This window comes from Paramormyrops kingsleyae, chromosome 18 (genome assembly GCF_048594095.1).
Source record: "Paramormyrops kingsleyae isolate MSU_618 chromosome 18, PKINGS_0.4, whole genome shotgun sequence".
NCBI classification, from domain to species: domain Eukaryota; kingdom Metazoa; phylum Chordata; class Actinopteri; order Osteoglossiformes; family Mormyridae; genus Paramormyrops; species Paramormyrops kingsleyae.
The window spans coordinates 1,445,491-1,458,627 of NC_132814.1; the positions used below are offsets into that span (position 1 = coordinate 1,445,491).

At 45.0% G+C, this 13,137-nt stretch overlaps 1 protein-coding gene across 1 annotated transcript in view; it reads left to right on the forward strand.

The window, feature by feature from the left end:
* Positions 1-341: 341 nt before the first annotated feature.
* Positions 342-13,137, forward strand: part of LOC111845456 (uncharacterized) — an 88,488-nt gene continuing 75,692 nt past the window's right edge. The window contains exons 1-2 of the mRNA XM_072702208.1: positions 342-601; positions 800-1,144. Coding sequence (XP_072558309.1) covers positions 541-601; positions 800-1,144 — 406 coding nt within the window. The 5' untranslated portion in view covers positions 342-540. The remainder of the gene's footprint in view (positions 602-799; positions 1,145-13,137) is intronic.

A 13,137-nucleotide genomic window follows, 5' to 3' on the forward strand; every position in this document is an offset into this window, starting at 1 on the left:
AATGCAGAAAATACGTTTATGAATTAAAGACTCGATCTTTCTATACATATTTTGGGTTGTGATCATTTACAGGCTCTGGTATTTATAGTAGTTTTCTGCTTCGTTAAAAAAAAATTTATTACAATAATATGGAAATCATGTTTGTCAGCTTCTAGAATGGATATTTTCCATGTTTCAGCTATTGATTAGAAATTCCTCGCTAAACCCGTTTTCCATATTCCCTTGTTTTTGTATATTTTTATACATGTTATAACGAAGTTTTCATTTAAGTTGACAATCAGCCACTTAACCTTCACTTAAGCGATTTGCATTTGATCATGGAGAAACAGCCATGCGATCCACCCTTTGCTGTAATTCAGGTTTTGGGCGTGTTTTAGCTCCAGGTGCAAACTGAAAGTTAAAGTATGGTCAGGAAGACGGCATTTCGTGTAGGGATGTAACTGTGTTAATAAAAGAGCATATTGGCTGTTTACAAAAACGAAAATATACAGCAAAATTTGCATTATAGAAACAGTTCTTTGTAGAAGAATAAAAGTGGCGATGCAGATCAAAATTTTCAGCGCTATTTTGATCATGTTCAAGGTCGTCCTGAAGTCTGATGGTATGTACATTTCGAAGACAGTTCTGTGTATAATATAGAAAACATGTGAGTTCTTGCTTTGGGTGTACTAATTATACAAATATATAATTTTCTTTTTACCAAATATTCAAGTAACTGCATTGTAGCCTAATTCATATTTCGCGCTTATTTAATGCTTTGAGGCATAAAGTGATTTTATATCTCTTATTCCTGTGGTAGGTTTATTGCTACACGGCTCTGCTGGTCCTCTAACAGCCCGGCTGACAGGAGCTGTACTGTTGCCCTGCTTCGTGGACAGACCCCTGCCCTTGGAGGAGCTGGAGGTGGACTGGAGAAGGACTGATTCAGACACCATCGTGCACCTATTCCAGGGGGGTCAGAGCAGACCTGAATCACAGGGGGATGCCTACAGGGGCAGAGCCCACTTCTTCTCTCAGGAAATCCCCAAAGGCAACTTCTCTCTGCTGCTTGAGGATGTGAGGACTGCAGATGCAGGAGTGTACAAGTGTGTGGTTTACACAGAGCAGGAGCACCATGAAACACGGGTGGAAATTCAGGAAGCAGGCAAGTGAGGCTTTCTGTTTTATGGCTTAAGACACATGGAGCCAGGGACGTAGGTTTCTTATTAACATTGGGGGAGGCGAGTATATCGGTGTCCAAGGTGTGACGTCACCTCGGTAGTGGCACTGTGTACAGTTCATTTTTTATTGGTAAAGCATCGCTGCTTTAATCACAATATATAAAGTGATATTCATCTTTTAATTTTTTATATTCATCTTCACCTATCTAAGTTTTTAACTGCGGTCAAGCTATCCGCGCTTCGCCGAACACTGTCAAATCATCCGCGCTTAAAATATGAGGTGCGCGCATAGACACGTCATTACGGTATCAGCCGTACATTACAGTTTAGGAAAATAACAGACTGCAAGCGATCGCGCATAGGAAAAGGGTGAGTACTCGTATGTACAAAGTACAGGATATACTTAAATGCAATTAATGTCTTACTTTCCCATAAAATATGAACAAGTCATGTAGCATCTGAAAGGCAGCGTTCAAGGCTATTTCCTAAACAAATCAGGTCATATTTAACATACCACTTAAAAGAATGCACTATGACATCCATATAATTTTATGTTATGAGCCAGGTTGGACAGCTCATTTCTCAGGATTATCCCATAACGTACAAACATATCTGGTACCGCCTGAAAGGCAAGGGCCTACACTATACCTCCACCAAATTTGGGCAACTTTGGCTGTAGCATTTTAATGTAATTTTGCACTCAATCTCTATGGCATTACAATGGCTGTATTGACAAATATGGTATGTTTGAGGTCATATTTCTCTGCAATTTTAAATACATTTTTAATAATCCCTAAACCACATATGAAAAAGATGTCTGACTAATAAACACACTGACTTTGAGGGATTGTTAATGTTCTGTTGTCAAATGATTTAGTGATGAATACCATTGTTTAAAAATATATATATTATTTGCTATACAGTGGTACCTCGGAACTTGAACTTAATCCGTTCAGAACTCCGGATCGAATCCTAAAAAGTTCGAGATCTGATCGAATTTTTCCCATAAGAAATAATTCCCAGCCCCAAAAAATTACACCTATTTTTTTTTTTTTTTAGCAGTTAAACACAAAATGAACCGAATAAAACAGGAAGAGCATATACTGTACTAAACACATCTAAGTACATTTATCAAAACGGTCATTTGTAAAGTAAGGAAAATGTATCCAAACCATGTGTAAAGTAAAAAAAAAAACGTGTCCTGCCCCGATAATCCACTCGCATGTGCCACACTTCCTCGTTAACCCCGTGTGATCAGCTTTCTGGTTGTTGTCATTAGTCCTCTGCATTAGTCCGAGTTTCAGTTTGTTCCCGCAGTCCGATCATTGTATTGTCAGTCTGTGTTTTGCCTGCCTTACCTGTAATTAAACCCCGTATTCCTCGATACCCAGACGTCTGCGCCTTTGTCTCCGTTCCGTCCCCAATGGGCACAACAATATTATTATAATTCAATGTATTAATGGTTTATTAATATTAAAATAATAAGAAATCTTTATTTTTAAATGTGCTATTATATAATAATTACTGTCTATCATTGTCTAAATGTATTTTTACTGTTATGAGCCCCAGTCTAGGGTTTGGGCGTAACAGAATGGAAGGGAAAGGGGAATGGGAATAAGGGAAACAGGGTGTGGTGCACAAGGGAACACATGTGGACAAAGAGGTACAGTGGGTACGGAAAGTATTCAGACCCCTTTAGGTAGCTCAGCTTGGCCAGACGGCCAGCTCTAGGAAGGGTTCTGGTCATCCCAAACATCTTCCATTTAAGGATTATGGAGGCCACTGTGCTCTTGGGAACCTTAAGTACAGCAGAATTTTTTTTGGAACCTTGGCCAGATCTGTGCCTTGCCACAATTCTGTCTCTGAGCTCTTCAGGCAGTTCCTTTGACCTCATGATTCTCATTTGCTCTGACATGCATTGTGAGCTGTAAGGTCTTATATAGACTGGTGTGTGGCTTTCCTAATCAAGTCCAATCAAGTATAATCAAACACAGCTGGACTCAAATGAATGAATGAAGGATGATCAGAAGAAATGGAAAGCACCTGAGTTAAATATATGAGTGTCACAGCAAAGGGTCTGAATACTTAGGACCATGTGATATTCGTGTGTTTTTCTTTTTTAATAAATCTGCAACAATTTCAAAAGTTCTTTTTTTTGTCTGTCAATATGGGGTGCTGTGTGTACATTAATGAGGAAAAAAAATATTTTAAATGATTTTAGCAAATGGCTGCAATATAACAAAGAGTGAAAAATTGAAGGGGGTCTGAATACTTTCCGTACCCACTGTATATATTCTTATATATTTTTTCTGATTTTATTTACACGCGACAGACACAGAACAAATAAACCCGGTGCAAAAGGACTCAGGAGTGATTATAGCCAAAATAACAAACAGAAAACCCACTACCGAACGCAACCCAAATCTAACTTAACTACGTGCACGAGAAATCAACGAACAGAAACAACAAGTACTACCCCTCACTCCCTAACCAAACAGCATACACAAAAACTTGCAAACAAAAATGGCAATCACTCCCTACGCACCTAACACACACACAGAACATACACAGAGCAAAGCGTCAGAATCCGAGGGGCGTGCGAAGACATAAACCAAAAACCAGGCAAGAGATCGAGAACCAAAAAGCAAACAAACCAGGGCAGAGGTACAGAAAAGGGCAAAGCAAATAATCATAAACCAATAAACCGAAACCGTCATGCACAATAATCCAAATCAAAGAAAACAAGCCAACAATAAACCAAAAATCAAGCAGAGCTCCCGAAGGTTCTTTCTGTCCAGCTTTTCACTTCTGCCGGACGGAAGTGATGGCCGGTCTTTCGGGGAATCGTGGGCGGGGTGCGGACGGGGAGGTGGAGCAAGGGTGGAGCCGAGTGGTCCTGGCCGTGGGTGGAGCCGAACAACAGCGGCGCGTAACATTACTGTCTAAATATATGTATTCGGCTAGTGTAAACATGCACGATGTTATCACAGCGAATGCGAGGCTGAGACTGAAGCGTTACCCTTTGTTTCTGCTGAGAGACGTGCCGTGTGACTCATTTCCCCACGCATACAAGTTATCTTAGGTCGGCGTTCACGGTTTGACTTCTGAGATTCAGATCGAGTTCTGGGTAATTTTTTTTCGAACTGGTTGGTTCGACTTTTAAGAAATTCGAGTTATAATGAGTTTGAGAACTGAGGTACCACTGTATATTTGTTTCTCCAAAATTGTTCATTTTCCTAGTAAAGCCTGAAAGGTCATGCCAGACTTATAATGACTAAAAATATAATGACTTCTCATAATGACTAAAAAATTTTGATACCACAGTTTTAAAAAGTGTGCCTTCCTTAATTACATGTATTTGTTTTTAAATTTCACAAAACATGACATTTAATCTCATATTATTTAATAGGCAAACAAAAAAATACTTAAAATCTACCTTCATTTTAAAGATGTTTTACCTTTATATATGTAAATGGATTACATTTACCACCCTTTGTTTATCATAAAAATATTAGTCTTAAAGGCAACATCATAAATATACTTTCTAAATTTCATAAATTGAGATACGAACATTGGTTAGATTTAAAATATATTAAAACGAAAGGGCCAAAAAAATGTTAAAACTAACAATCCAACAGAGAATTTGTTTTAATTGGTTTATAAAGTGCACTTTTTCTTTCTTTGTGCTAATCTTCAGGCTTAGAAAATCAAAATATATATTTCTGAATAGCCCAGTCAATAAAATACAATAGAAATAGATTTAAACTTGAATTAGAACAATAAAAATACAAGACAAAAAATAAATGTGTTGTAACGGCTTGCGGGCGAGCAGGGAAGCAAGCGAGCCAAGCCGGGGAGTCAAGCAAACGGGGTTTATTCTGGACGGACTGGACAGCACAAGCAGAACAGCAACACAACGTCAATGACCGGACTGGGGAATACTGACTAAATACACTGAATAGGCAGAAAACAATAGGCAACAGGTGATGACGATCGGGTAACGAGGTAACGAGGTGGGCGTGACACACACGAGGATTGAACGAGCAGGTCATGACAGAACCCGCCCCCAAAGGCGCGCACTCTGGGCACACCACAGGGGAGGCGACAAAGGGACCTGAAAAACAAGAGCAAAACAGATCAACGAGAGACGGGGAACAGAACAGAAACACAGAACAAGCAGAGGGGCAGAAACCAAGACAAAACCTGACAAAGGACGGGGAACACGGACAGACAGACCAGAAAGGTAGACACAGGAGGAACACCGACAGGCGGAACAAAAAGGCCAGAAGCGAACGTGGGAGACACCGAGGGACGAGGAGCAAAGACAGGAGGGACAAAGGGACCAGAAGGAAACAGAGGAGACACCGATGGAGGAGGAACCAGGGGAGCCCGAAGGAGCCAAGGCGGGCGACAGGCGGCGGCCGGAGGGGCCGCAGGCGACAGGGAGGCAGGAGCAGGAGGGGACCAAGCAGGGGGCAAGGAGACGGACAGAGGGATCGACAGAGGAGACAAGGAGGGAGCAGGAGGGAACATCAGTGCTGGCAGGCTGGAGGGGGAAGCCGCGGCAGGAGAAGGTGCTGCCGGATCCAGGGAAGCCAGACGCCCAGCCAGAGGAGGGGGGCCCGGAAGCGGCCGACGGAGGGACCGCAGGCGGGCGACGAGGCACCGGAGGCGACAGCTGAACCGGCACCGCAGGACCCGCAGGCAGCCACCGAGCCACAGCCAGGGGACGCACGGGCGAGCCAGGGGGCAGGGCGGGTGGGACCTGGGCCCGTCGTTTGTGGCCCCTCCCCTTATGGGACACAGAAAGGCGGGGACCTCTTTGAGTTCCACCTCGTTGGGGCGTAGATGGAGGAGCCCTAAGGGAGGTCCCCGAGGGATCCCACTCGAGCTCCTCCTCTGCCAAGGAGGAAGGACCTCCTCGGGAACTGGGACCAGGGCTGGGGGGACTGGAACAGGGACCGGGACAGGCAGATACTAGGCCGGGGCATCAAGCGGAGGCTCGAGCTGAGCAGGGGGCAGAGCCAAAGCCGGAGCCGCGGGCGTGGCGGCAGGCGGTGCAGCCGGAGAGACAGGCAGGATGGGCGAGCCGGGCTGGACAGGCGAGCCGGGCTGGACGGGCTGGACGGGCGAGCCGGGCTGAACGGGCTGGACAGGCGAGCCGGGCTGGACGGGCAGGACGGGTTGGACGGGCGCGCCGGTCTGGACAGGCAAGCCGAGCGGTGCCGTGGGCAGAGCGGCGGCGTCAGGCAGGGCCGTGGGCAGAGCGGCGGCGTCAGGCAGGGCCGTGCGGCCAGCAGGGGGCGCCTCAGAAGGCACCTCAGCCGTGCGGCCAACAGGGGGCGCCTCAGCAGGCACCTCGGCTGTGCGGCCAGCAGGGGGCGCCTCAGCAGGCACCTTGGCTGTGCGGCCAGCAGGGGGCGCCACAGCAGCAACCGCTCCAGCAGGAGCCTCGTGTGCGGTAGCAAGAGGCGCAGCAGCAGGCACAGGCAGGTCAGGAACGACGGGCAGGTCAGAAATAGGCGCCAGGATTGGCGCCGGGCATGCAGGGGCTGCCCCTTTAAGGGCCTTGGGGATCCGGGGAATCGCATCTCACACGGCCCTGGCCCCTTTAAGGGCTAGCCGCGTTCCCCGGAAGGGGGAAGCTGCCTGCGAAGGTAACTTCACAGTGGATGTGATCTCCGGAGCAATCAGGGACTCTCCCTGATCACTGAAAGGGAGAGAAGCGCAGGAGAGAGAGGTGGCTCCCAGCCGGATGATTGGGGCTTCCTCTGGTGCCTTCTCCTTCCGCCTCTTCTTTTTTCTCCGACTTAGGGTTGGCTGCGACAGAGAAGCCCCGGAGAGAGCGAGCGGTTGGAGCCACTTCACTGTCACCCCTTCCACCAGCTGCCGGAGATTTTTGCGCACGTCGGCTATAACGTGCGCGCCCGTGAGCGAGGTCATCTCCTGAAGGAGGGTCCCGCTCTTGCTGGCTAGGTCCCGTAAGCCAGGGTCCTCACGGACCTCTGGCAGGTTCAGCCAGTAAATCACCTCGTGAAGGAGATTGAGACGCTGGTCTTCAATCTCCTGAGGTGCGTTGGGGAGTCCGGTCATTCTGTCGTAACGGGTTGCGGGCGAGCGGGGAAGCAAGCGAGCCAAGCAAACAGGGTTTATTCTGGACGGATTGGACAGCACAAGCAGAACAGCAACACAATGTCAATGACTGGACTGGGGAATACTGACTAAGACGCGGACTAAATACACAGGATAGGCAGGAAACAATAGGCAACAGGTGATGACGATCGGGAATCAACACGAGGTAATGAGGTGGGCGAGGCACACACGAGGATCGAACGAGCAGGTCATGACAAAATGTTTCAAAGAAATTAAATATATCTGTAATAAACTAATAAATGAAAATAAAATGGACAAAGAATCGTTAAAACTAACAATTCAACAGTTTTACTATTTCTGTTTTTCTGGGTTTTTTTCTGTCTTTGTGCTACTCTTCTGTATTGCAACATGGGCACAGCCACTCTTCTGCTGTATGCAAAGCAATCTTTGAAATGCAGGCACATGTGGGATGAAACTAGCCCTTACACTGTGAGCACTGCACCATTACTTCCCCATTATATGCAGTTCGGCACAAACAGTGAACATTCACTTTTGTCTTCATTGTTTTTTTTCCTTCGTAGGTTTTAGCCTGGGCTTGATGTGAAATTTTGTTTCTTTTTTAGCCAAAGATGCATACAGCTGAGCTCTGATCCGTTTTTCCGGGATATAACATTCCTCTGGCTTGAAACCCCTGCAGATAGCATCAGCAAATGCAAGGGCAAAATACCCACATGTATTTGTCTTGTTGCTGCACATCTGGATGAAGCACAACAAAAAATGGATTTTGAGGCCTCAGCATCCACGAGAATGCCTGTTTAGCATTGTTGTCCAGACTGCGCATTTGGCTATCATAGACACACAATTCATTTTGTGAGAAAACATTGCTGACGGTAACCCATAGTGATTGTCTCCAGTATTTAATATTTGCACAAATGCTTTTTGTGCAGTTCCCACAATTCCACCATTTCGAAGACCACCATAGAGCAAAACAGACTGTAGTCCATCTATTTGCTGATAGTCACAGGCTAAGTAATAGCAGGCCAAATCAATTTCATCACTGGTGAGCCAGTAATCTGCATGAAGAATATTGCTAAGTTCACTAACCATTGATGCTACAGTAAAAGTTGCCCAAATTTGGTGGAGGTATAGTGTAGGCCCTTGCCTTTCAGGGGGTACCAGATATGTTTGTACCTTATGGAATAATCCTGAGAAATGAGCTGTCCAACCTGGCTGATAACATAAAATTATATGGATTTCAAAGTGAATTATTTTAAGTGGTATATTAGATCTGACCAGATTTGTTTAGGAAACAGCCTTGAACGTTGCCTTTCAGATGCTACATGACTTGTTCATTCATTATTTGAAAGTAAGACATTAATTGCATTTAAGTATATCCTGTACTTCGTACGTGATATTACTCACCCCTTTCCTATGCGCGATCGCTTGCAGTCTGTTGTTTTCATAAACTGTAATGTACGGCTGATACCGTAATGACATGTCTATGTGCGCACCTCACATTTTAAGCGCGGATGATTTGACCGTGTTTCGGCAAAGCGCGGATAGCTTGACCGCTGTGAATTCTGATGTCCCGTATTACATACACTGAATTTGCAGAAATTATTAAAATCACGAACAAATCGCGAGATTCCGCCACGAATGTCAGGCCGTGTATTATGGAGAAATTACCTCACCTCAGGGTCCACTATGATACCCCTGTTACTCTCCTGCACCTTCTCTCTCTTCTCTCAGAAACCCATGGTAACTGAAAGAATCACTGGCACAACCACAATTAAATCACATAAAATAGCGAATAGATCTTCTCCTAGAGACCCATATAAGTAAATATAAAGTTTTTTTTGATCTTTGCAATAAAAGGAACTTTCTGGCAGCCCTGTTTATGAACGGAATGATTCTGAGTTTCTGGTAACTGAGTAACTTGCTTTATGGTATTTTACAAATAAATGCCAGGTCTGCCCCCCTTTTTACGGGCTTCTTAAACTTTATATCCTTACAGCAAACACAGTATGATGAGAATTGCAGGGTTGCCAACTTTGGTCAGCTGGCTGGAGTGAGATTTTCAGGTTGAGACAAGTTTGCACACACATGCACATGAATTTACTTGTATGTAGCAGTTCTATTACTCTGTAAATGGTCTGTAGAGTTTGCAAACTGGCCCAACGCACTTAATGTAGCTAATTTTAGGTTTACAATGGAATAATAGATTTTCCGTAAAGATTTAAGTGAGTACGTCCTGCATTAGTCTGAAAGTGTATCACGCCACATGTGTGACTTGGCAACCGTGAAATTTTGAATGCTATTACAGTAACTAACCAGGCTATTTGCAGGCTATTTGTACAATCAAATAAGATAATCTTTATGAAAACTGATCGACAAGAAACTTACATTACACCATTTGAGAGTCTTTTTGTAATTACCCGTTGGTTATGATAAACGAAGTCTTCAGTGAGTTAAGTTTACAGACGAACCCGTTCAATGCGTTTCCACTCGCTGCTCAGAATGTCTCTTTGCTCGACGATGATGATGTTGGCTTCTTATTCGCATATCCTTATTCGGCGCTTTTCCGGTCCACCTTAAATACTGCGCAGCCGAATGCAATGACGCGATTGTGCCTGTAGGGAGACTCAGTTAGCGAGGCATACCTTCAGCACTTAATTTGGCTTTCGATTCGTATTAACTGAACGTATTAAGTACGTATCTGGGCAGTTTCAGTAATAGTGTGTGTGTGTACTTCATTAGAAAATGAGTCAGTTGAGCCTTGACTTGATGTTACAATTACAAATCCTGGCACTTTCTTGATGTCTTCAATGGGGATGGGATTGTCACTTCATTTGGGTCATCAGGTGTGCACCCTGCTTCATCCGTGTTTCGTTGATGGGCCTGCGACACCTCCACAGGGCTGGCAATTATGGGCGATGCCCACCCAAACTTCTGCTGTGCCCACCCAATTGGTCACCTTTAGCCTGCATTGTCTGAATCTGCCAATCATGTTTATTTCTTTCGTCCCATCAGGTGGTATTCTGCAGAGCGTTTGTAGTCGCCTGTGAAAGTGATGGATGGATGTTACTTCAGAATCAGAATCGGGTTTATTGCCAAGTACGTTCACACATACAAGGAATTTGCTTTGGTGGTTGGTGCCAGAGATGTGGAGGTAGATATATCAGCATATAAATATATAATATAAATAAAATGTACATGGGGTATGTTCAGGGTGGAATATATACATATGTAACATACTTGTGTTAGGATGGGGAAATGGGATTTGAGTGAGTGTTCCTGGCCTTATTGATGAGGTGGGCCGCGGTGGGAAAGAAACTGTTCTTATGCCGTGATGTTTTGGTCCCAATGGACCGCAACCTTCTGCCAGAGGGAAGAGTCCGAAGGAGTTTGTGACCAGGGTGAGAGGAATCGGCCATAATCCTTCCTGCTCTTTTCAGAGCCCTGGACTCGTACAGGTCCTGTAGAGGTGAAAGGTTGCAGCCGATTGTCTTCTCAGCCGAGTGAATGATGCGCTGTAGTCTGCTCTTGTCCTTAGCAGTGGCAGCAGGGTACCAGACAGTGATGGAGGTGGTGAGAATGGACTCAATGATGGCAGTGTAGAAGTGCACCATCATAGACTTAGGCAGACTGAACTTCTTCAGCTGCCTTAGGAAGAACATTCTCTGTTGGGCTTTTTTAGTGAGAGAACAGGTGTTCATCTCCCACTTAAGGTCCTTGCTGATCGTGGTGCCCAGAAAGCGGAAGTACTCCACAGCGGTGACTGGTGAGCCGAGCAGGGAGATGGGTAGAGGTGGGGCAGAGCTTCTCCTGAAGTCCACAGTCATCTCAACTGTCTTCAGGGAGTTGAGCTCAAGGTTATTCCCGTTGCACCAGGACACCAGGTGATCAATCTCCTGCCTATAGGCAGACTCGTCCCCATCAGAGATGAGTCCGATGAGGGTGGTGTCATCTGCAAATTTCAGGAGCTTGACAGACGGGTGGGTGGAGGTGCAGCTGTTGGTGTAGAGGGAGAATAGGAGGGGAGAAAGGACGCAGCCTTGCGGCGATCCGGTGCTGATGGTCTGGGAGATAGAAATATTCTTTCCCATCTTCACGTGTTGCTTCCTGTTGGTCAGGAAGTCTGTGATCCATCTGCAGGTGGAGTCGGGTACATGAAGGTCGGAGAGCTTGTCGTGCAGGAGGTTTGGGATGATGGTGTTGAAGGCGGAGCTAAAATCCACAAAAAGGATTCTAACGTATGTTCCTGGGGAGTCAAGGTGCTGGAGCATGAAGTGTAGGGCCATGTTGACAGCATCGTCTACAGATCTGTTGGCTCTGTAGGCAAACTGCATGGGGTCCAGCAGGTGGTCAGTGGTGGCTTTGAGGTGGCGGAGTACGAGGCGCTCAAAGGACTTCATAACTACAGGCGTCAAAGCAATGGGTCTGTAGTCATTTAGTCCTGTTATCTTAGGTTTTTTTGGTACTGGGATGATGGTAGATGTCTTGAAGCATGCTGGCACATGGCATGACTCCAGTGAGGTGTTGAAGATATCTGTGAGCACAGGAGTCAGCTGGTCAGCACAGTGTTTTAAGGTGAACGGGGAGATTGAGTCTGGACCTGCAGCTTTGCGGGGGTTCAGCTTCTTGAAGACCTTGTTAACGTCCTCTTCATGAATATGAAGAGGTGGGGTGTGAGGCTTCAAAGATGCCACACCATGACTTTATGCTTATTAAAGCTCCTTGTTAAGATGCATCTTTTGTTGCTGTAGTTTGCTGTAATGTTGTGTTGAATAAGGGTCTTTGCTAGTAGGGGTTTAGTTAAATTAGTTAGCTAGCTAACATTACTGTTGGCTAGGAAGCTCACTATAGAACAGTACAGTGGAGCCCCCATATCTGCTGATTTGGTAACCGTGACCCCAATTTATAAATTACACTTTATCATGGGTATTACACAAGTACACATTGGTAAGTACATGAGAAACAAGTCATTTCTAGTGTTCGCTACTATTCATGGTTTCAGAACTACTCTAAAGCTTTGACATGGCTAATTTTAAGTTTGTAACAGAATAATATAGATTTTTCTTAAGACGTCCTGCATAAGAACCTGAAAGTGTGAGTGTACAGATGCATGAAAGTTGGCAACCCTGTCAGTGCTCAGTATAAATATAGTTACCTGTTTAGATAGATTGTGTGCTATAATTCACTTAAATTAGTCATACACAATCATAAACAACATGCAACAATTTTGGTTCCCAAATCTAACCTTGCTACCAGCAGTACAGTTTCAGCTGCTCTTAGCTTGAATAACCAAGCTTGGGGACCGGTGCCATTGAACCAAGTGGGCTGCTACTGCAGGCAGTTCAGGCAGTAATGTTACACCTTCCTTAGCCACTTGGCACCAGCGCAGTGCAGGTCGCTTCCAGCTTTGTTTGCAAAGTCAGTTTGTTCATGGTTTGGAAATGATCTTTTAATGCCTTTTCTCTTAAGGAGCCTCCTTCCGCTATATTACTATTCATGATACATGTTCTGCTCTTATGTTCTTATACCAGTTCATGAGTTTGAGTTCCAACTTTGCCTCTAACATGCCAGTAGATAAGCTTATGTTCATGTTAAGTTTATGCTTGGTTAGCAGACACTTCTATGCAAAGAAGTGTCTGCAAGTGCACCTTACAGAAATCACGTAATAATAATAATAATAATAATAATTTGACTTTCCTGATTGCAGAGATGACCATGAGAACATAATGTAGAGTTCATAAATAGTTCAAACATAAAATATAAAAATGTCCATGTACCCCACCTATCACAAGCCACTACTATTAGGCATTTTGTGAAATGCTGCCCACCCAGAATTTCTAATTGCCCCCCCCCCCCCCCCCCCAACCTG